At 34.8% G+C, this 23,698-nt stretch overlaps 1 protein-coding gene across 4 annotated transcripts in view; it reads left to right on the forward strand.

Moving 5' to 3' along the window:
- Window positions 1-23,698, forward strand: part of CALCRL (calcitonin receptor like receptor) — a 103,513-nt gene that overhangs the window by 76,126 nt on the left and 3,689 nt on the right. For all 4 annotated transcript variants that reach the window (XM_039246573.1, XM_039246576.1, XM_039246574.1 and 1 more), the window contains 6 exons: window positions 8,422-8,548; window positions 11,330-11,483; window positions 13,411-13,471; window positions 13,557-13,623; window positions 18,163-18,381; window positions 18,536-18,577. In XM_039246573.1, the coding sequence (XP_039102504.1) occupies window positions 8,422-8,548; window positions 11,330-11,483; window positions 13,411-13,471; window positions 13,557-13,623; window positions 18,163-18,381; window positions 18,536-18,577 (670 nt within the window). The remainder of the gene's footprint in view (window positions 1-8,421; window positions 8,549-11,329; window positions 11,484-13,410; window positions 13,472-13,556; window positions 13,624-18,162; window positions 18,382-18,535; window positions 18,578-23,698) is intronic.

Below are 23,698 nucleotides of genomic sequence, written 5' to 3' on the forward strand. Positions count from 1 at the left end.
TTTTATTTATTTCTAGGAGAGAGAGAGAGAGAGAGAGACAGCGTGAGCAGGGGAGGGTCAGAGAGAGAGGGAGTCACAGACTGAAACAGGCTCCAGGCTCTGAGCTGGCAGTCAGCACAGAGCCCGACGCGCGGCTCGAACCCACGAACCGCGAGATCATGACCTAAGCGAAAGTCGGTCGCTTAACCGACTAAGCCACCCAGGCGCCCCAGACCAAAGCTTTCTTAATAAAATAATCCTTTAATGCTTATATTTATGCTCTTGAGGACAAGTGATACAGATCTCACCTTTTTTCCTTAGGTCATATCTGAATATATTCAGTCAATATTTTGAACACTTATTTCATTTCCAGTTTCTTCATTCATCTCTTGAAACTAGAAAACGTATCGTTTTCTTCAAGCTATAAGCTTTCTCCTGAAAACTCTTCATGATTCAATCTTCAAATCAATTTTAAACAAAGTTAACTATTTAAAGAAACCCTACATAGGAACATCGAGAAGAAAGAGTCTTACTCTACAAACCATACCTGATGTATTTGTTTTGGTAAATTAGAACTTTCACTTACAAAAGTTGTTTAAAACCTGGCAAATCTGCCCTGTCAGAGGTTTGACAATGGCTAAGTTCAGAAACAGTCATGACGTGGATCCTGAATAACATACTTCTCAGTGCCTATCCAGAATCATCCTTGCTCTCTCAACTTTTTGATACATTTCATTCATTGTTAAGATTTTTATGCACTCTGGTTCTAAGACATATGTTATTCTGCTGCATGTATCCCAGGTGTCCTTCAGCTTAACACTGAATACTGGTTAACTAACCACAATTTTTCATGTAACATTTCACTAGATCATATACAGTCTATTTCCAAATTAGTGAATTTTAATCAATGTGCTGAAATCCATCTCCCTCAAACTAAACATGGTGAGAGCTGAAAACATTCCTATTCAGTAATGTGAGTCTTGGTTGGAAAGTTTTTTAAGTATGTTCATTGTAATTACATAATAAAAGCACTACCTTTCCACATTAGAGTACCATAGCTGAATAAGGAGAGAATAGTACAAGAATAAATTTACTCTAACAAAAAACAGTTCCACTATGATATAATTGCTATTACTGGTTTATGGAGAAGAGTCCCAGGTATGGAAATACAAAGTAAATAACTGAATTAAAGAATTCAGACTTATTGTAAACAGAAAATTTATTATTTGAATTATAACTGAATGTTAAAGATCACATATTTCTGTTAATATTTCTGATAAATATGTAAATTTTTCTAAGCATATTTAATCAATTTTGCTTGAGCAAGTGGAAGCAAGTGCTATTTAAGCATAACAATTTTTTTATGGAAATAGAATGACAAATCATTTTAAGAAAATAAATGATTCACTGCTTGATGTAAAACCTATACAGTCATTTGAAGGGGTTAAAACTTCATGATTTGAAATACAGAACATAAATAATATACCATCTTCCTCCCCTAAAGTCATAATATATTTTGCAATTTGGTTTTCCACTCTTGCAGGCATAGTTTATTTTCCTAGACTGTACCCATGGATATGACTATATATTAGAGGAAAGCCAAAGTAAACCCTCTAAAGTGTAGCATCTTTTTAGCAGTTAGGAAAAACAAAACCCAAAAATGACTAGATAGTATACTGCTAACATTTGCTAATAGAATACTGAAATGTAACACAAAAGAGTATGAGCTTCAGAATCCAAAATCACTTAGTAAATTATGCTCTTTAATTTTCTTGATCTTAGAATAGGGGAAAAAATGTGGAGTCTTGTCTTATGCCTTTATTCACACTGTCCTTCATGCCCCTTAAAAACTCTAATCTCAAATCTTTTTTTGGAGCTTTACTCAGAGAAACTTTGTAATCTCTTTGGAATGCTCTTCTCCTCTATCTTCTCCTGTTTCATTTCTATCCTGAGTCTCCCCTTACTCTGGCCACAGTCTTTATCTATTTCTTAATTCTATTTTAATTTCTAAAAAGGATATAATACTGCCAGGAATTATGTGATGTAATTTATGTGTGAATTTAGACTCCATTGTCACCTGGGTGACATCTGTGCTATTCACAACTGTTTCTTCAATATCTAGAAATATTGCTCAATAGTTATAAGTGATTAAATGAATATTGAAAGAGACAAAAGCTTTATTATTTTCTCAAAATTCAACATTCAAATTCAACAGATCACTTAATCAGATTCTGATCTGAAGCAACTCACTTCAAGGTTATTAAAGGATAATGATACTTCAGGGGGATTATTACATTATACAATGAATGTGAAGTACTTATCTCTGTGTCCGGGATATTCTAAAGGGATATTTCTGGGACTCTGGGATAAATGGTGGCTGCTATGACTGAGAATTTTATCTACAAAAGGGTCTTTTGGAAGAGTGTAAGAATCACAGTCATTTAGAAAGCCGGTTTCTTCTCTTGGCTTCCTGCCTCTTAGAAGAGCAGGAGGAGCTCTTGGATGGGGCAGCTCACACATGAGAAAGTCATTGGCCACACAAAATGCACACATCTGTTCCTTACACAGCCCATACTCATATGTTATCTTAACTAAGCAACCCTGAAAGGCAGGGGCAGAAGAGAAGGGAGCATGATGGAGGAGACCAACCATTGCCCTCTAGAAGGACCTTTGTTGAGCACCTTGGTTGAAACACACTTGTACTCTTTCTAATCTGACTAAATGGATTGGTAGTACCTCCAAAGAGAGCTACTGACAGAGGTTATGTCTATACCTATCATACCTATCCAGGTGAATCCATCAACTCAAGGTTCCCTGCAGTAGACCAAAAATAACCATACTGCTTTTCCTTATTTATTTATTTATTTATTTATTTATTTATTTACTTACTTACTTACTTATTTACTTACTTACTTACGGGGGGGGGGTGCAGAGAGAGAGAGAGAGGGAGAGAGAGGGCAAGAGAGAGAATCCCAAGCAGGCTCAGTGCTGCCAGCATACGAAGCTCGATGCAGGGCTCAAACTCACAATCCGTGAGATCATGACTTGAGACGAATTTGGATGTTTAATAATAGAGTCACCCAGGCACCCCTACTTTCCCTTTTAATGCATGGATTGATTTCTGCCTGTTTCTTAGCAGTGTTCAGATTGGCCTGAGGTTTCCTTTCAGATACACAGCTAATGTTTTCCTGGGAAAAGAGCTGAGCATTAGGAAATTAAATTAGATACACTACCATAAGAAAGCAATACTTTGTAGACTGGGCTATCCTTATATTCCTTGTATTTCCTCTTTCCCTTACTAGTTTTGCTCAGGATTAGTATTGAGTGAAAGCAGTTTGGAAATTTCCATCTCAAGTCAATACCAAAGGGGAAACAAAGGCAAATACTTTGTTCATAGTGTGGCAGAACTTTGAATACGGAGCAACATAATACTTAGAGCCCGTATGATAATGAAATGGTCATTTGAAGGTAACACTGGGAAGGATGAAATGCTGAGGGAGATAATTCAGGTTGCTTGGTTCCTTCACATGGAAATTATCTTTCTAAAGCTAAATTTTTTTGCTTTGTAACAAAAGATGGCAATTTGGTGATTCATTGTATTACTTAAAACATGGGCAGTTTTAGGTTAACTAAAACTTGATCTTATTTTCTTATTTGTGGGAGAAAATTATTAGAGAACTTGATTAAAATCAGCCTATGATAACTACATTTAAAAAAATAGCTAACTTGGGTGAGATATTATGCCAAAAAACTAGACATGATTTATCTCACTTCACCTTTCAGCCAATCCTATGAAATATTGTTATTCCTATATTACAGATGCAGGAACTAGGAATAGAGGGTTTCTTTTAAAATTTTTTTAATGTTTTATTTATTTCTGAGAGAGAGACAGCATGAACAGAGGAGGGTCAGAGAGAGAGGGAGCTACAGAATCTGAAACAGGCTCCAGGCTCTGAGCTAGCAGCTGTCAGCAGAGAGCCTAACACGGGGCTCGAACCCACAACTGTGAGATCATGATCGAAGCCAAAGTCGGCTGCTTAACCGACTGAGTCACCCAGGTGCCCCAGGAATTAGTAAGTAACTTGCCCTAAGTCATAATATCAGTAGGTAACACAGTCCAGATTCATTCTCAGGTCAGGCTTCAAAACCCACTCTGAAATATATGTACTGACTTGATGCTACCTCCTTCTAACTGTTCTAAAAGTGCACTGAGAGGCAACTATAGTTAGATTACACAGGAGGTGTAATAGTTTGTTGACACACTTACATCAACTTCCTCTAACACTCTGCTTGTCAAACTGCATGTTGAAACAGATTCTGGGGTTCCTGGGTGGCTCAGTGAAGTGTCCAACTCTTGATTGTGGCTCAGGTCATGATCTCATGGTTCGTGAGATAACACCTCTTGTCAGTTCAGCGCACTGTAGGGTCTTTTTGGGATTCTCTCCCCCCCAGCCCCTCCCCTGCTTGAACTCTCTCTCTCAAAATAAGTAAACATTCAAAAACAGATTCTAAAATAATTATATGTAAAAATATGAAATGGAAACAATCCAAACCCACAAACCTAATTTTCTATTCTGCGGCTATGCTAGGATAAAAGGGATATTATCACATTTTTAAAAAAGCAGAGAGTGTTTTGTAAATCATTCTCTTAGTGTATGAAACAATTGTTTCAATATTTTGAGTGAAAGAAGAACATTTTAAAATTTAGAGTAGGTGAAACTGGTTGCATTTGAAAAAAATACCTGAATATTTTTAGAGTGTTATTTAAACAAATCAATGTGTTTACCAAGGATGTATTTTGGTTTTCATTTACCAATTGATTTTATTTGTACTGATGTACTTACATGTGTTAATGAAAGTGTTTAGAGAAAAACAATATGCATCACTAGAAACCTTTGAGCATTTTTACCACTATACCTCGATAGAAAGCATATGTGGGATAGCACCTGTCTGCATTTCAGTTGCACAAAACCTGAAGGAAGAAATGGAAGAAACTAAATCAATAGCCACAGGCTAATATTATAGATAGCTGGACATATTTACACAACACAAAGTGAATTTATTTTGCAGTGGGTCAGTTTAACACAACAATATGGACAGCTAAACTGGATATCAGGGTTCACAAAGCGAAGTATTTGGCTTGAATTCTATAGGGTGGATTATCTTTGTTGACCATATTATTTAGACGCTTTTATAAAACACTCAAAATAAGCTTTATGTGTCTGTATTGAAATGATTTCATGCATTCTCTTAAGTATTTGGTTTTTATATTAAATATTTTATTTATACTAGGATTTCATTCTATTATTTCAAAATGTTGCCCACAATATGCTTTGTTTTGATTCTAAAAGGGAGAAATTCAGTATATCTATTTATCACAGAGTAAGAGAGTAAGAAGCTGTTCCTGTTGTTTGTTTGTTTGTTTCTTGCTATTAGACTCAAAATAGCTACATCTTTAGAAAAGAATTGATGCAGGCAGCTCAGTTTTAGGTCCTTAACTTTTAATGTTTTATTTATTTCTAGGGGAGAGAGAGAGAGAGACAGCGTGAGCAGGGGAGGGTCAGAGAGAGAGGGAGTCACAGACTGAAATAGGCTCCAGGCTCTGAGCTGGTAGTCAGCACAGAGCCCGATGCGGGGCTCGAACCCACGAACTGCGAGATCATGACCTAAGCGAAAGTCAGATGCTTAACCGACTAAGCCACCCAGGCACCCCGGTCCTTAACTTTTAAACGAGATTGAGGTAGGAGGTAGGAGAACGGAGGGAATTCTGAGAGGAATAGAGATACACACTATTATAAAGGAAAAAGGAAGTTTAAGTGTACACAAAGAAAATTTAAATTGCCTTCAGCTACTTAGTTAGCATTCCATGTTATTTATTTTTAATCTTTGCACATGTAATATTACAAATCCCAATAGTCATAATATAAATGCTGTTCATTTTATGTGCCTTGGCTTATCTTTTGTCTCTTCTATCATGAATTGTCATTTTTAAAAGCCTACTTTAGTGTTTATTTTCCTTCATTGCAATTTACTCTTTACAAACATTTCTTATTTTCTGTCTAAGCAACCCTTACTATTATTTTGGTCATAATCTGAAAACTATGAAATTCTGTGTTTATATATATATATGTCTCAACCAACGGATCTAACCTTAAGTGCATTCAGCAAAAAGGGGCAAAATAGCCCAGCTAAGGAAAACATTTTATTTTATTTTTCCCATGATGGTAGCTGAGTTATTCAAATTCTTTTATGAAAAAAAGTGTTTATTTAAATGGGTAAGCAGTTTTTCCCTAAAAATAGTTGGCACTCCACAGACATAGGATAAGCTCAAGGAAGGCATTTTAAAATAAGACTATGTGGACATATTTTATATGTTCATAATGCTCATCATAGAAGAGTGATCAATTACAAAATAAAAATAAATACAAAAATAAACCACATATAACAAATAATCCTGAAAAGAATACTCTTTTTTTTTAATTTTTTTTTAATGTTTTATTTATTTCTAGGAGAGAGAGAGACAGCATGAGCAGGGGAGGGTCAGAGAGAGAGGGAGTCACAGACTGAAACAGGCTCCAGGCTCTGAGCTGGCAGTCAGCACAGAGCCCGACGCGGGGCTCGAACCCACAAACCGCGAGATCATGACCTAAGCGAAAGTCGGACACTTAACCGACTAAGCCACCCAGGCGCCCCCTGAAAAGAATACTCTTTACTAGACCTCTTCTCACACTCATTAATTTTTTTTCACTCTCAGCAAACATAAAACACTTGACACTGCTGTGTATTTTATTACAAAAGAGCCATCTTTGTATCAATGTTGACTTTACTTAAATAGTAACAGCAGTCAAGCCTTTTCTGTTAAAAAAAAAAAAAAGAAAAAACTTTCAAAGATTCTTCTTTCTATAGAATGTCATCTATACTCTGTTCTTTGGTTCCTGTCTTCATCTCCCTACCTCATGCACTGCAAAGTCAAATCAAGGACTCTCGAATATGAAAACACTAGCAGTTCTCAGCTGTTTCTATTCTGAAGGGCTCTAGTTGGATTTAACATACTTGTATATGACTGTCTTATGCTCAGTGATGAACCCAAGAGCCATCTCATTCATGCAGACTTTCACAGCCTCCCTCATAGCACCCACTTCTGTGGAAGGCATGTACTGAAAGTAAGTGAATATGGATTTGGATTGAATTAACTTCTAGACCCATTAAAACCCTAAAGCTATATATAAAGTCACAAATCTATGGCTGGAAGAAATTTTGGAGACAATACAGTTTAAACTTTGCAGTTTTAAACAAAGAAAACCATGGTAGCCCACCCTAACTATAATATCCTGGACACATACACAGTTTCTTTAGGTTAAGGTGATAAGAGTGATACAATTACGTTAAAATCTTCTTAAAGTTTCCAAAGTGGAAGTCATTAGTTTGTGCTCTACAGGGTAAATTATCTAAATTGACCACTTAATTGCATAATTTTGTAAAAATACAAAATGAACTTTTAAGTCTCTGTAATGAAATCCTTCTTGATGTCTTCCTACATATGTACTTTGTTTTGATATTAAGTATTCAAATGGATTGCTTTCTATTAGTTTAAGACTTTACCCATAATAAGCCCTCAAATAAATGCTTCATGAAGGAGATAGAACTTGAGTTTGTCTTTCGACATAAGCAAGTCAGTCATATGTGGACAATCTGGTACGGTAGATGTGGATTCAATCTAAGGAATAGCATTTCCTGTAATTAATAATGACTTTTCCTAAAATGCACTTAATTTTGTTTTACGTAGGAAGACCTCCAGTAAAAGGTGGTATTTTTATATCCTACACAGGGCTAGGCCAATTAGAAAAAAAAATTCAGTAAAGCTGAACAAATCTCATTGATAGCTATGTCTACATTTTTATCAGTTTATTCTGAATACAGTGCTATCTTTCTCATGCTTGATCTGCATAATCGCTACCACCACACAGATGCTCTATAAATAGAACCACCACAATCATAAACAGGCTATATAAACAGAAAAACCTATGTGGTATAAGGAAAAGAGCATCATCTATGTGAGAATCTGACAGACCCAAAGTTTTCAAATGAATTAGTTGTAGGATTGTTTGGTCAATTATCGAACTTCACTGAATCTCAGTTTCTACATTTTTCAGAATAAATTAAAATATTAATCATGTTAAGAGATTAATAGGAGAAGTTTATGTAGAGGTCTTATACAGACAAATTTCCTATTTCTATGCTTGTCTATTTGTACTGAAGCAACTCATTTGTCTCTGTTTTAAGGCATTATAGATTTTTCCCTAATTAAGATTTTATCATGAGTGAATCTTGGGGAGAAAAAATAATTCTTCCAGATTTGGAGCACCTACTATGAATTGTGAATGTATCTCACTTGAACTATTATTAATAAAAATAAAATATTTGGTTTCTCTTGCCTTTTAGGAGCCTAAGTTGCCAAAGGATTACCTTGCACAAAAATCTTTTTTTCTCCTTTGTTTGTAACTCTGTTGTAACAATCATTCATCTCACTGCAGTGGCCAACAACCAGGCTTTAGTGGCCACAAATCCTGTAAGTAAATCAGGTTGTACCCTTAGGTTCAAAAGTTAGAGGGAAAGAAATGTGAACAGTGGTGGGTGCATGGGTGGGTGGTATCTTGATATATGTAAATGTGTATAAATATATGTAAAAATATATACAGTATCTGGCATATGGAGAATATATATATTCCAATCTACAAAGGTAAATACATCTCAATCTTTCCCAGGTTATAAAGGTTGATATCAAAAGGAGGAATACATTTCATTGATTTAATTATTTACATATTATATATATATATATATATACCTCATTTTATGGCTAGGGTCCTGCTGCTGGTGGGACATAGGAGTTTGTGACCACATAACATTTACTTAACTGAATTTTAAAAATCAATCAAAGTCAACAACTATGTGGTTAGAAAAAACAAGAGATGAAAATAGAAAAATTTCTATTATATATTTGGGATCAGGCTGACTTTAAATAGTTGATAAAACCAGGAGAAAATGAATTGTACATTAAATTTTTAAAGGACTCTACCAAGTCCTCATTATCTAGACAAATATTTATAAATTATATCTCTATAACTCCTTTGGAAGCATAATTTTTTTTCTTTAAAAATATTTTTGTTGAAGTACACTTTCCACACAATGTCACATTAGTTTTAGGTGTACAACATAGTGATTCAGCAACTCTATATGCTGTGCTCACCACAAGTGTAGGTACCAACTGTCACTGTATATCATTATTATAATACCATTGAATATATTTTTTAGACTATACCTTTCATTCCCATGACTTATTCATTCCGTAGCTGGAATCCCCTTCACCTTGTTTTGCCCATCTCCCTGCTCTCCTACTTTCCATCTCTGGTGACCATACCTTGTTCTCTATATTTATGGGTGTATTGCTGGAAACACAATTTTTCGGATGAGTATCAAAAGATATACAAAAATAAGCACAGAGACCATCAAAATATAAAAGCTATATTTTAAAACATAAACTAAAATTTACTTATACAAATGCATATATTTTATATAAACCGTATGTATATGTGAGCTATATTTAAATCAAAGTATCTTCATAAATAACAAACATATATTCAAGCATTTAAAACCATCTGTTTTTGTAATGTCTGTAAATCCATACTATAGTTTTGGATATGGATTTGTGGAGGAGTGTATATGTATTGTGTACATAAAAGTGTTTTTTTAAGGATTAAGTTATCTAGTTACTGAAATCAGGGAAAGGAAAGAATTTCCACCCAATGAATCAATAAACCATACTCTTTTATGTGTTTTATGTTTGTTTTGGGGGTAATTTCCAAAATCCTAAAATTCCTTGCATTATTTGCACGAAATTATCTGGATTGCTTCATCTTGTCTATGTTCCACTCTAACATCATTGGGTGAGGAAATACACTGGGGTATAATTAACAATATAAAAACTAACCAATGGCCTATCATTTTAAAGTGAATTTCTCTAGAGCAAAGAGATTAAGAGTTTTGTCATGAAGCTGCAGAGCAAGAGATGACAAATCTTGCATTTAGATATGAGGATATTGCATTTAATGCACAAATTGCAAGCTATAATACAGTTGTTCTTCATATATTCTTGGAAAATTTAGTTTGTTTATATCAGCAGTGTCCTTCATAAAATACATTTGTGAAGCATGTTTTAAGTTATTTTTATCATAGTGGCTTACAGATTATTACTGAGAAGGCTTTGTTAATATAATGTTATGTTTGACATCAAGATACTTTATTTAAAATTTAATGTTATGTATATTGCCAATATATTTAATGGGAGATGAAGTTTTATGAATGTCCTTCAGGTAGAAGGCATTGTGTATAGTCATGAAAACAAAATCAGAATTACAAGACTTGTGTTCAGTGTGTAGCCTGGATTGATTTTATATGCATATTAGCAAATCACTTAACTTCTCTCTTTTTCTATCTGTAACATATGTGCTTAGTGATAAATTGTGCCGCAAAGAATCAAAGATTAAATAAAATAATATATAAAAAATATTTTAAGCTACCTAATATGCAAATGTTATGATTACTATTCTATGATAACCAAGTGTTTATTTTCCATATATTTCACTTCCAGCTTTCTTTTTAGTGAAAAAAACATTTATTTCAAAACTAATGATAATTGCTGCTAAATATTTATTGACCAGAAAATTGGGAGCTGATGGGAATGATTGGCCATACATTTCTGGGAGAGCTTTAAATTTATTCTTCTTTCTAAGGGAGTAAAATATATTTCTTCCTTCTTCATATTTACCCTGTATTTGAACCTTCCTCTTCCTATCTCTTTAAGGATAGAGAAGAGAAAGTGGAGATCTCAGGAAAAGAGGAAGGAAATCATTTTTTTTTTTTTTTTACTTACATGAAATCCTCTACCTGATATAGGAATAGGATAAAATATGGGCTCATTAGATTATTATTTACTAAGTAATTCCATTGATAGGATGAGTATCAAAAGATATACTCGTGTGAAACTTTCAATTGTGCGGCACTTTTCATGAAAAAGTGTATTTTGAAAACACACATCCACTAAATGTAATAAATTTGGAATTTACCCATTTCCTGGGATGTATACCATTATATATCAGTCAGAGGCTAAAAGCTTTAGAGGCACCTTTAGATCAGGATGAAGACCGGAATTTTACAGTTTAATCATCAGCACATAAGATTTTGTGTAGAAGACAGAAAATTCCCTGTTTCTTAATAACTAAGTTAAATTAGACTATTGCTTCACATGTGAATTCATAAATATTGATTGCTTTCTTTTTTTTTCTTCTCACAGATTAGTTGTAAAGTATCTCAGTTCATTCATCTTTACCTGATGGGCTGTAATTACTTTTGGATGCTTTGTGAAGGGATTTACCTACATACACTCATTGTGGTGGCTGTGTTTGCAGAGAAGCAGCACTTGATGTGGTATTATTTGCTTGGCTGGGGTAAGTACCATTATATATATGTGCTGACTGTCCTTTTAGGATATCTCTTGGAAGATGCAGAGTTCCCTTGTAATACAATTTTCCTTATTATTAATCATTCGTAAACATCAGGTGATTAATCTTTGCTTATTGCTGTAAATTGAAATATTTTTAAAAAGTACCACTGACTCATTGTTTTCGGTAGTCAGAGGTCAATAATACAATGCTATTGGGTTTTTTTTCTATTTAATATTCCAATGTGTACCTTGGCTGAATAAGTAGTGGCTAACACAAATGGAATCATGAATTAGGGATCAGTCTTTGTTTTGTTCTGAATCTCCTTTTTCCTATGTGCAAAAAGAGGGCTTAACAAGGTTTGAAGTTCCACTCTGAAAAAAATGTTTTTAAAAAAAATATCATTTTATCATAAGCGTAGAGGGATCAGTTATTGAATAGAGGCACACAAAAGATCTATTTTTCCACACAATCTCATGACATGATATCATTCACAAAGCAAATAATGAAACAATTTTAGCATTATTTCTTATCTTTTTCTTCTGATTCTGAAGTGTTTTTTTTTTTAAATTCTGGTTAGTTAACATACAGTGCTATATTAGTTTCAGGTGTACAATACAGTGATCAACAATTCTATATATCACCCTGTGTTCATCATGACAAGCACACTCCTTAATCCCCATCACCCATGCACTCCACCCACCTCCCCTCTGGTAATCATCGGTTTGTTCTCTGTAATTAAGAGTCTATTTCCTGCTTCTAGTATGTTTTTATTCATTTATTTATTTATTTTTAAGTCACTTTTATTTTATTTTATTTTATTTTATTTTATTTTATCTATTTATTCTGAGAGAGAGAGAGTGTGTGAGTACAGATGAGGCAGAGAGAGATAGAGAAAGAGAATCCCAGGCAGGCTCTGTGCTTTCAGTACAGAGTCAGCCACAGGGCTTGAACTCACAAACTGTAAGATCATGTCCTGAAGCAAAAACAAGAGTCATACACTTAACTGACTGAGCCACCCAGCTGCACCCTAGCATATTTTTAAAAATAACTAGAATAATGCAAAATATATAATGCTGAAAATTAATTCAATTGGACTAGTTTCCAGAAACATAATTGAAATTATACTTCTCTATCATATATCAATCTACCTATCTATCCAGACAACAAATAGACACTGATATATAGAGGTACACACACACGCACACACACACACTCTTTAGTATATTCAGTATATGTAGTAAGATTACCTTTATAAAACATTTCTTCATTTCAATTTGGAAAAATCTGATTTAGAATGATAAAACAGGCAAATATCTAATATATAAACTATCTTTCTCCTTTTCTTCATTTGATCAGTCTCAACTTCTTCTCACATCTGACTATCTACCAAATATTGGTCAATTCCATATCAGAGGAAATATATATGAATACTTGGGGATGCTGGGTGGTTTAGTCAATTGAGCGTCTGACTCTTGGTTTCAGCTCCTGGCATGATCTCATGAGTCATGGATTCGAGCCCCTCATCGGGCTCTGCACCAACTGTGCAGGGAGCCTGCTTGGGATTCTCTCTCTCTCTACCTCTCTCTCTGTCTCTCCCCCACTTGCACTCTCTCCCTCAAAATACAAAGAAAATATAACTTAAAAAAAGAAAATATATTGAATTCTTCTAAGCCGTGGGGCTTAGGCAGCACATTTATGGACTTAGGCTCTGCAGTCCACTGATTCAAAATGACTTCTATCAGAAGAAAACACACACACACCTGAATATATAAATACCTAATACTTTATAATATTTACTCAATAAACATATAGTGACCAGTTATTTTTTGTTCTGAGAGTCTCTCTGAGTTTCCTATCTTATGATACATTTTAGGAATTCCATCTACAGAGAAAACTGCCTGTTTATTTTCTTTTCATTTGATATTTACAGGATTTCCACTGATCCCTGCTTGTATACATGCTGTTGCGAGAAGCTTATATTACAATGACAAGTAAGATAATCTCTCTTTCTGATTTCTTTTGGAACTAAGTAAAACGAAAGTCTTCAGCATAATTTTCCTTTTTTTTCCCCCCAAGCTGCTGGATCAGTTCGGATACCCATCTCCTCTATATTATCCACGGTCCAATTTGTGCTGCTTTACTGGTATGTAATTAAACTTTTCCTTTTTTCATCATTGTTCATATTTCAACTTTATTTACTGAATCATTTGCCCTATGGATCTTTCAGGATCCTGGTGGACATAAATGACATGTTCACAGTGTTTAATTGAAGAGAGTTTAATAAAGGTGTTATATTTGAAGTGGTGGCAGGGAGAGGACAGGATCTAATTCCGAAGGGATGACCAGGTGCCTGGGACCTGCGGCGGGAAGCGGTTAATGGTGGCTAGAGGGGTGTCCCCAAGAGGGGACAGAACAGTGTTACTGGATTTAGCCTGGTACAGGGAGGAGGAACACAGCCACTGCCATAACCACAGCCTGGTAGGGAAGAAGAAGGAGGAAGAAATACCGAAACTTCTTTCTTCCTATGCCCTGCCTTCTTGGTTCTTCCCTTTGGCTAAATGCAGCAAATATCAGAGAGCAAGAAAGCCCGAGCGGTGATGCAATCTTTAGAGGTGCCTCTGAGTTTCCTGTGGCACAGAGCAGAACAGAGAAAGGCAGAGGGCAGATCGTGTGAGTGGGAATGGCAAATGGGAAAAACCCACACACCTATGTTTGTAATAAAGGTAACATTCCAATAAAGACTTTAATTTGGAAAAAAGGAGTATTGGTTAAACTATTGTTTTATTATTACAACGATCATCACTTAATATGAATATACCAACTGGACATTTTTAAGTGTGGTTGCAGTGAAACAGAAGTCACATTCAGTGTTTTTATTACATTGTTTCAATAAGGAACAAATTAATCCAGATTAACATACTTTTTTTTTCATAGAGCATTAGAGACCAGAATGTAATTACAGTCTCTGAGTCTGTAATTACAGCTGATATTCAATTATATATAAAAAGATAAAGGTGGTATGTTTCTCGGCCAAAATTCAGAGCTCCTAATCCTTGTTTTCCAATTCCTTTTTTAGACAAATATTCCTCTATTATTTTACTATATTGCTATCTGCAGTTTAGCATACGATTATGTTTGAACTGTTCGAGCCATTCTCAAAAGCATGTCACAATTAAGAGGAAAACTTCAGGAATCTGAAGGCCTGGGCTTAAACTCCTCTTTCACCTTTGACTTGCTGTATGACCTCAGCCAATAAAACTAATTACACTGTCTCCTTCATTGGTAAAATAAAGAATATTATAATAGTGATTTTTAAATCCTTTTAACAAAGAGTTAAATGAGTAATACATATAAATTATTTAGCCTGGCACATATAAAGCACATAACAAATGCCAAACTTCTGATTTGCACCTGGCCACACAAGACAGTCAGTTCAAAAATTAACACACGGAAGTTATTATATCACTTATGGAAACTTTAATATACTTTAATGTAGACTTTAGTGAGAATTTCATAGGCAGAAGCATTTCCTTCCCTTCTGCCCTGAGCACACTGGGGACATGCATGACAAACTGTGTTTAAGTTGCACCTTGAGATACCCTAGTATTCTTTGAAAGCCAGCACTGAAACCTAGTTCTACCACATCTGGCTGGGTATCTCAGGGCAAGTTCTGCTTTGTTAACCTTTCAGTGCGTTTGTGGTCTCTTCTGTGATTGGGGAGTAATAAAAATGTATACCTTATAGGGTATTGTAAGAATTATATGAGATGCATCTTGCTAAACCAGTTCCTACCATACAAACAAAAACAAAAACAAAAACAACTGTCCAAAGAAAATGCTTTAAAAAGTTTGTTGTAATTTCTACATGATACTATGATTCTGATCTGAGGAGAGTTCAAAGGAATAAGACACTTTTTGCGCCACCCAAGAGCTTACACAACAAATATAAGGCAAAATTGTATTACAAGAGATCTGACTGATTCTGCAGAGGGATGGTAATTCAAATGTTTAAATCAGAGAGGTTCAAGAAATAAGTAAAGGAACCTTAGCAAATGGAAAAGTATCATCGCAACTAACAAAATCCTTGGAAAAGCCTCTCCACATCAATTCTGGGAGGGAAGAGTAGATGGTACAGTAGGGGCAGAATATCACATAGAAATATAACTCATCTGCTCTGTAAGAAAGGAAGTAAAAATCCACATTATTTGAATAAAACTTTTTCCATTTTCTTGGCTTATAAAAAAAAAAAACAGCAGGAGCCTATTTTTCTACCAGGATAAATTGTTCTGTCTGTTTAATTTCGAGGGCTCCTCACTGATTCTAGCCAATTCCAAGGTCTTGGGAGGGGCCTTCGCAATTGTTTATGTGGTCACATGCTTAAGTACAATTTTTATAAATAAAATATTTCAACCTCAATCAGTTTCTTTCCAGTCAGACTTCCCCTGTCACATTTCCCCTTGAGCAGGGTGGAATTCAAGTGGCTACAGCACTTTTGAGATCCTGCCAAAGGGAAGTTGAGAGGGGATACATTTGTGTTTGGTGAGAGATATTTAAGTCAGTTCAGTGCACAGTTAAGTGACTGCTGGCTGTTCTACGATGAGAATGGCTTCCAGGAACCCTCCAGCAGCTACAGTGCTGATGCCCACTGCTCCCTAGGGTGGTATCGTGATATGAAATGTCCTGTTGTGCCTACCAGCTATGTGATCTTTATGAGTATTGGACTAGAAGCAAGTTTGTTTTCTTTTCCTTAACTGGTTTTGCGCTAAGACAGATGAGATTCAGATCTGGTTCGTCTGAAATTTAAAATTCTTGCTCTACTCTTATTCAAAACAAATGGGATTGTTTACAGAAAATAAAGTAGTGTAACCTTCTAGTTTCCCGTTTCCCGTTTTAAATCAAATTTGCCATTTTGGAGAAGCCCTTTGCAGATAGAAATTGTCATTTAATGGGCATCTGAATTGTAACATTTCTAACTGATTTTTAACTTATGATTTTCTTCTATGGCCTGGTAGTGATTTCCATTTAATCAAAACTTCTATAACGGCAATGAGTGCTTAGGAAGGGAGTATAATCAGAAGGGTGGAATAACAGCTGATGTGTTGATTTGTCATGTTTCCTCCTTACACCTGTCAAAATGGCTTAATCTGCTTTTGTCTTTAGCAGAGACATTCCTGTGTCTATAACCCATGTTACTTTTCATAGATGTGTTTCCATCAGGACCGTAGTGAGCTGTATATCTTTGGAGCGTATGTTCCATTAGATTCTCTAAGAATAGTAGTAGAATATTTTTATGCCCAGTTATTTTCATAACACATGCCTTAAATCAGCAAACGTATTTGTTCATTGTTTTCTTTACTAAGTGAGATGCTATCATTATTATTCCAATTTATTATAGTATGCAGACATATGTATGTATGTAGCTTAAAAGTTTTGGATTATTAAAGCACAGATGCTAGAAGTCAGAGTGAAGAAAAAGGAAAGAGAATATAGCATAATAGCATAAGAACCATAAGGGCCTCTTCTGGAGTTAATGTCATTAATCCTAAGAAAGGCATAAAATATGGGCACAGAGAAAAATAGACAAGTATAAAAGATATCGACTTGGATGAAGATAAGGAAGTGGTATTCAACATGAGAGAGAGAGAGAGAGAGACAGAGATATTAAAACAGAACTCTGTCCATCTTCTGAGTAGCTTAGTTATCCATGCTATATTTTTGATGTTTTATATCTCCGTTTCAAAAAGAGTGTTTTGTCTTGGGGAAAGTTGTTAACACACAGCAAATATGTAATTACAGTCCCTGTGGGATGCCAAAATTATTTTGTCTCTAGGATTATCTAGGTTGAACATCAGTTGGTTTAGTGTGGTCAGCCTCCACAGAATGATAAAGAAGCTTACAATACTATATTGGGGAGTTATGAGAATAATTGCTACAAAAAGAAACACAGGAAGAAGAAAGCAAAAAGATGAAAATGGTTATTTTATGGTATAATATGTATTTGGAAAGTACTAGTATGGACAGTGACACGGATGTGACATTTTTTAAAAAATTAGCACTTGTCACAAACAATTCTTTCCTTTGAGCTAAAAATGTTGAAAACATTTAGTTTTTGGACCACAGTGAAATTAAAACAAATTATATAGGAAAGTGAATAGAGAAAAATACTCAGATATTCCTTAACTGAAGGTGTTCTACACTAATTCCACCTTAATTTTATTTTCCTAAAGCCTAATTCCATTAAAGTTGATGTACTTGTTAAATTAATAAATCACAATTGTAGTAACACAAATTGATATATTGGGCATATAGTCTCTGTAGTAGAACATATTCTTGTACGTTGAAAATAATCTTAAGACTGGGGCTCCTGGGTGGCTGAGTCAGTTAAGCATCCAACTGGGTCTCACGTCATGATATCACGGTTTATGAGTTCAAACCCAACATCAGGCTCTGTGCTGATAGCTCAGTGCCTGGAGCCTGCTTCAGATTCTATGTCTCCCTCTCTCTCTCTGCCCCTCCCCCACTGTGCACTCACACTCCGCGCGCGCTCTCTCTTTCTCTCTCACTCTCTCTCAAAAATAAACATTAAAAAAAAGAAAATAATCTAAGATATATAAAATCAAAGATCCTTCAAAAATGCTTAACATTAAATATGAAATAATTTTCATTCTATTTTATCTTTTTAGGTGAATCTTTTTTTTCTATTAAACATTGTACGTGTTCTCATCACCAAGTTAAAAGTTACTCACCAAGCAGAATCCAATCTCTACATGAAAGCTGTCAGAGCTACACTTATCCTGGTGCCATTACTTGGCATTGAATTTGTGCTGCTTCCGTGGCGACCTGAAGGAAGGATTGCAGAGGAGATATATGATTACATCATGCACATCCTTATGCATTATCAGGTAGGGTGCTCTTGAATCAGGAAGGCAGCTTGTGAAATTTGGTATTAAATTGCATGTGGCTTTGGTTTTAGCTTGGACTGTGTATGTAGCAAGTTGGTTACAAATAATGTATCTTTTCCATTTGGAATCAGCAAATTCTATTTTTCTTTTACAGGGTCTTTTGGTTTCTACAATTTTCTGCTTCTTTAATGGAGAGGTATGGTAATTGTTTTTATTCCTTTTATCATCTTATATTAGCAATGTATCTTTTCCTTAAAAAAAAAAAAAGAGAGAATTATACATTCCCTAGGCACAACTACTTCAAATTGCATTTTGACCAGGAAAAAGAACCACAGAATCACTTTTAGTGGATGTATATAACTCTTCTTCCCAAAAGCTTGGGTCATATTGGAGTTCAAGAGTAGAGCAAATCCAGCCATATTTTAAAACAGTCCATCATTTACTTTGATTTATCTAGTCTTTCACCTACCATTTGAACTAATCCTATTAAGTCTGGCCTTTGTCCTAGGTCCAGTGCTAGGCAATCCATAACGTCATAAAACATACACTCTAATTGGAAATAGAATTGGCTCATTTTCATTTCCTCCTTTTTTTTTTTTTTTTTTTCCCAGCTCACAATGTGGCCTTTGAAAATAGTTTTATGATGGTTACAAAAAATTAAAAAAATTAAACTCTCAGTTATACAGGGAGGACATGCAGTAAGTTAGAAAACTTAGGAGAAGAGAATGCTCTAGTATGTAACATGGCAACATGCTCTTGGATATTTCAAGATTTTTATCCAAGGCTTTTCTAAGTGGAAAGTTTCAGATGTTTTACAAACTGGTACCATATTTCTTATGCATATGAATAGTGTTATAGCTCAGTGGTTTGAGCTATATTGATTCAGCTCTTTATCTGCTTTTAATCTACTTGACAATTTTTTAAAATGTTTATTTATTTTTGAGAGAAGGAGAGTGACAGAGTTTGAGCATGGAGGGGCAGAGAGAGAGAGAGAAACGCAGAGCTGGAAGCAGGCTCCAGGCTCTGAGCTGTTAGCTCAGAGCCCGACGTGGGGCTGGAACTCAGGAATCTGTGAGATCATGACCTAAGCTGTAGTCGGACACTTAACCAACTGAGCCACCCAGGTGCTCCCTACTTGACAAATTTTAACCTGTTGGAGGATTTTGGAAAATTCAGTAAAATTAGAAATCCAGATAGCCACTGAGTAAAAAGACTCAAGTAGTTGGTAACTGTGAAGCTTTTCAGAAAGCTTCAAATGGGAAACATGTAAACCAATTGGTGTAATTTTATGAGAATTATTCCTACAAAATAAACCAACCTTGGAAATCATGTACATGTCATGAAAATCTACAAAATATTGGTTTCCTTTGCTTAATAAGAATTTACTTCTTTCTCTTAGCAAACAATGAAATTTCATGTTTGATTTTATTAAGCTTATTTTAAAAAGTTTTTATTTCACTTAATTATTTATATTGGAGTGTAGAACTGTCAAACATAGACTATATTTCATATCTTTAGGTGGTGATTCCATGATTCTTCTGCTATACAGTAGACAACAGTGACTTTTTCTGAAGTCGATGAGAAGTGTAGACAGAAAATGCAATTAGGAAGAATAGAGAAATCATTTGTTTTGATAATATAATTCAAGTAGCATTGATTATGTACTTCTATAAATTTACGATTGCATAAACTGAATTAGACAATCCTATTTGCTGCTGATATAGGATTTTACAGGTAAAGATATATGAGAAAGAAATGGATGACATACCAAAGAACATGCATGAAATATGAACAGCATACCTCTGCAGAAACGTGTCATTATTCTAAAGGGTGATCTTCAAGTGTACAAAACATAATCACTAGTAGAATATTTTGTGATAGGAAGCAGTGTAGAATAAAAGCACAGTCACAGCAATGCATTTAAACCCCAAAGATGCTACTTTGTTCCTGGCTATGATACTTCAGGCAATATTCTGAGCCTCCTGGAGTCTCAGTGTCTACTTTTATTAAAGGGAGGGGAAAAAAAGCAAGTTGTATACACAAGCTTCACAAATATTAGTGTAGGCTAGGAACCTAAAGTTTTTAGCACCATGCCCCACCCTCAATAGATTATCAGTATATTATAGATTCTTTATTATATGTGTCAAGTCATTTACTTTCAAAAATACATGTACAAACATGAGCATTAATCATTTTGGAATCAATCTCAAATTGGCCTTTTTATTTGGAAAGGTTGCCCAGGGAATATCTAAACTAATGCCTAACAATCTTGTTGCACTCTCTCTGTGTAAGCAAAAGAGACACAGACCTTGATCTTCTGCCATGTCCTAAAACTGAGAAAATTTTGGCAGTAAGAAATTACAATAATACAAAATCTTTGAGCCTAGTTGTTGCCAAATCCTTTAGTTCTTTACAACAGCTCCAATATCTGTCCCCTTTTCTTCATCTCTCAAGATGCAGTCTCTATTTGTGGATGACTCATTTCTCATCTTAAGAAATACTATAATCCCTCCTTTTTTGTCCATTTGCCTCTTAGTTTTTCCCACTCTCATAACATGAAGACACAGCTGCCAAATTCATTTTGTGTTGTTCCAACTATGTCATGTACTTCTTAAAATCACTTGCTTGGGCTTAAGTCTCCTTCTTGCTTTCCACAGGAGGTCAAATAGCTTCCCTTTAGCTTAGTCTCTATTTTTTTTTTTGACTCACATTTTATGTATTTTTTTAGCCAAAATATTCCTATTTGCATTTCTCACTAAATAATCATGGCATGACAAAGAATCAGGCCACATTCATCTCATCTCTAGCCCACTCAGACAAAAATGTGTACTGTTAGCATAAAGTAGAGATCTTATCATTAGAAGGGCCCTCCTTTGCCTCAGGAGTAAATCGAGCAACACCTGAGAGTAGATATGGTTATAAAGTGAACAAAAAGATTTACTTAGAATAATCAAAACTACATTCTGTAATGAAAACTAGGTAGCATTTTTATATGAAGCTTTATTAAATATTTTTTAATTGATTTAGGTTAAGGAGTTATAGAGCTGCTTCCTTACGAAGTGCTAGTGGGCATTTAAGATTGTAAGGTTATATTCTAAACAGTTGGCCCATAGGTCTTTAGTTAGGCTCATTGTTTAACTTCAGTAAAAAAAATTCCCACAGTTCAAGAAATTGATCTTTCATGGCTTTTCTGATGATTTTGTCACAAGAAATAGGGTAATAATTGTAATCAAAGCATGTATTTCAAGAGCAAACAGATATTTCAAATGGCATTTTGGCTGTTGGAATTGAATTTAAGCTTTCATTTTTAAGAAAGTTATATATTCACAGCAATGATATTTCTTCTTGTCAACTTCTTCCCAATATGTATGTAGAATCTTTTGTATAAAGATACATTCCACTTTCTTTCAAACAGAACTATATAGGAAATACATTCAGTCAATCCATCATTTAGTAGCAAAGGGAAGAGAAATGAATTTAACATAAAATAAGGATCAAAACCAATTCCCATCAGGAATATCTAGATAATTTGCCAAATGTCATTTTTGTTGTAAATCTTTGAATATTTATTTAAAAGGCACACTCTAAAGCTATTTTCATCTGTTGTTTGCTTATGCTCTTGAAGACATTACATATGCAGATATTATTTTAAATTATTTTCTTTTTTAAATATTTATTTATTTTTGAGAGACAGAGTGCAAGCAGGAGACAGGCAGAGAGAGAGGGAGACAAAGGATTGGAAGCAGGCTCCACACTCTGAGCTGTCAGCCCAGAGCCCAACTTGGGGCTCCTCATAAGCTGAAGTTGGATGCTTAACCAACTGAGCCACCCAGGCACCCCTATTTTATATTACTTTAATTTAAACATGATATTTGGAGAATTAAGAAAGACATTACTAAACTACGAGGGAAACAAAGCATGAATTTTTTGCAAGATAAATAGATTTATTGCTCCATAAATGCTTTTATTTGAAAGAAAATGTGTAAGAATATAAATTATTCCTTTAAAACATAGTTAATATATATATATATAAAGAAATAAACTTAAAGGTCCTGAAGTTCTGAATTTCATAAAAATACAACTTTTAAAACCAATTTATTGCATTTCTAATTACATAATTTCTAAATTCTTCAGTAGAGCTACCCCAAATTCTAGTAACTCATTTGGAATTCTAACTAAAGAAACCCACTGACTTCAGGGGGTCCCTGGGAGGCTCAGTTGGTTAAGTGGCCAACTCTTGTTTTTGGTTAAGGTCATGATTTTCACAGTTCCTGAGTTCAAGCCCAACATCAGTCTCCGTGCTGACACAGCAGAGACTGTTTGGGATTTGGTCTCTCCGTCTTTCTCTGCCCCACCTCCCTCCAGCTTGTGCTCTCCCTCTCTCTTTCTCTGTCTTTCAAATTAAATAAATAAATAAGACTTAATAAAAAAAGAAACGCTTTGACTTTTTATTTGTGTCTTCTGTTTTTCTACACACTAAAACATAAAGTGAGACAGTAAAACTTTATGTCCATTTTAAGTGACAGAGAACAGGAGACTCAAAGGACTTTGAAGTATCCCACAGAGTTCTCTCATTAAAAGATCTCCTGGGAATAGCTATTAGTAATAGATTGTTCATAATTTGGAGAAGTTTTCTTGCTCTGTTATGCAAAACAAATGAAGACTTACATAAGGCAGCCTATTTTAAAGTTTAATATTAATTTTTACACATGATTACCCTGAATAAAAAGTTGAGGAATTTTATATATTAGTAGAAAGTTAAACAATTATTGCATGAGTATGTTTCTACTACATGGATGATTGGAAAGTTGCTATTAGGGATACTCAAATTCCCTGTGAGGAAGCAAAGTGTCAAAGAGCAGTAGAGAGTGTGGGGAAGACAATTCAAAGCTATCCATGTTTTGGACAGATCTGGATTAGGTCACCGGGATGTGGCTAATAAACTCGTAACCTGGGAGCAGATTCCCACACCAGTATGCCCAGTCATCAGACACTTGGAAATATCCAGGTTACCAAACTGAAGATGTTTTTGAACATTCTCATTTTCATTCACTGACTCAGTATGATGAAAATCACCTTAGTGTCTCATGTTTGATTTAAACCTAGTTCACATAGGTTTTGATCTCTAGCCCCAGAGAAGAAGGAAGTCATTTAACAAGTCTTGATCTCTAGCCCTAGAGAAGAAGGAAGTCATTTAGTATCAAATTCCTTCAGTGAGAGGGAGATCCAAAAACGTAAATGTGGAGTGGTGATATTTCCAAACTTTTTCACAGGCGCATTCTTTTGTTATTCTCTGTTGAACGCTTTCTTCCCTCCA

Source organism: Hyaena hyaena, unplaced genomic scaffold (genome assembly GCF_003009895.1).
Source record: "Hyaena hyaena isolate Hyena2069 unplaced genomic scaffold, ASM300989v1 scaffold_283, whole genome shotgun sequence".
In the NCBI taxonomy this organism is placed as follows: Eukaryota; Metazoa; Chordata; class Mammalia; order Carnivora; family Hyaenidae; genus Hyaena; species Hyaena hyaena.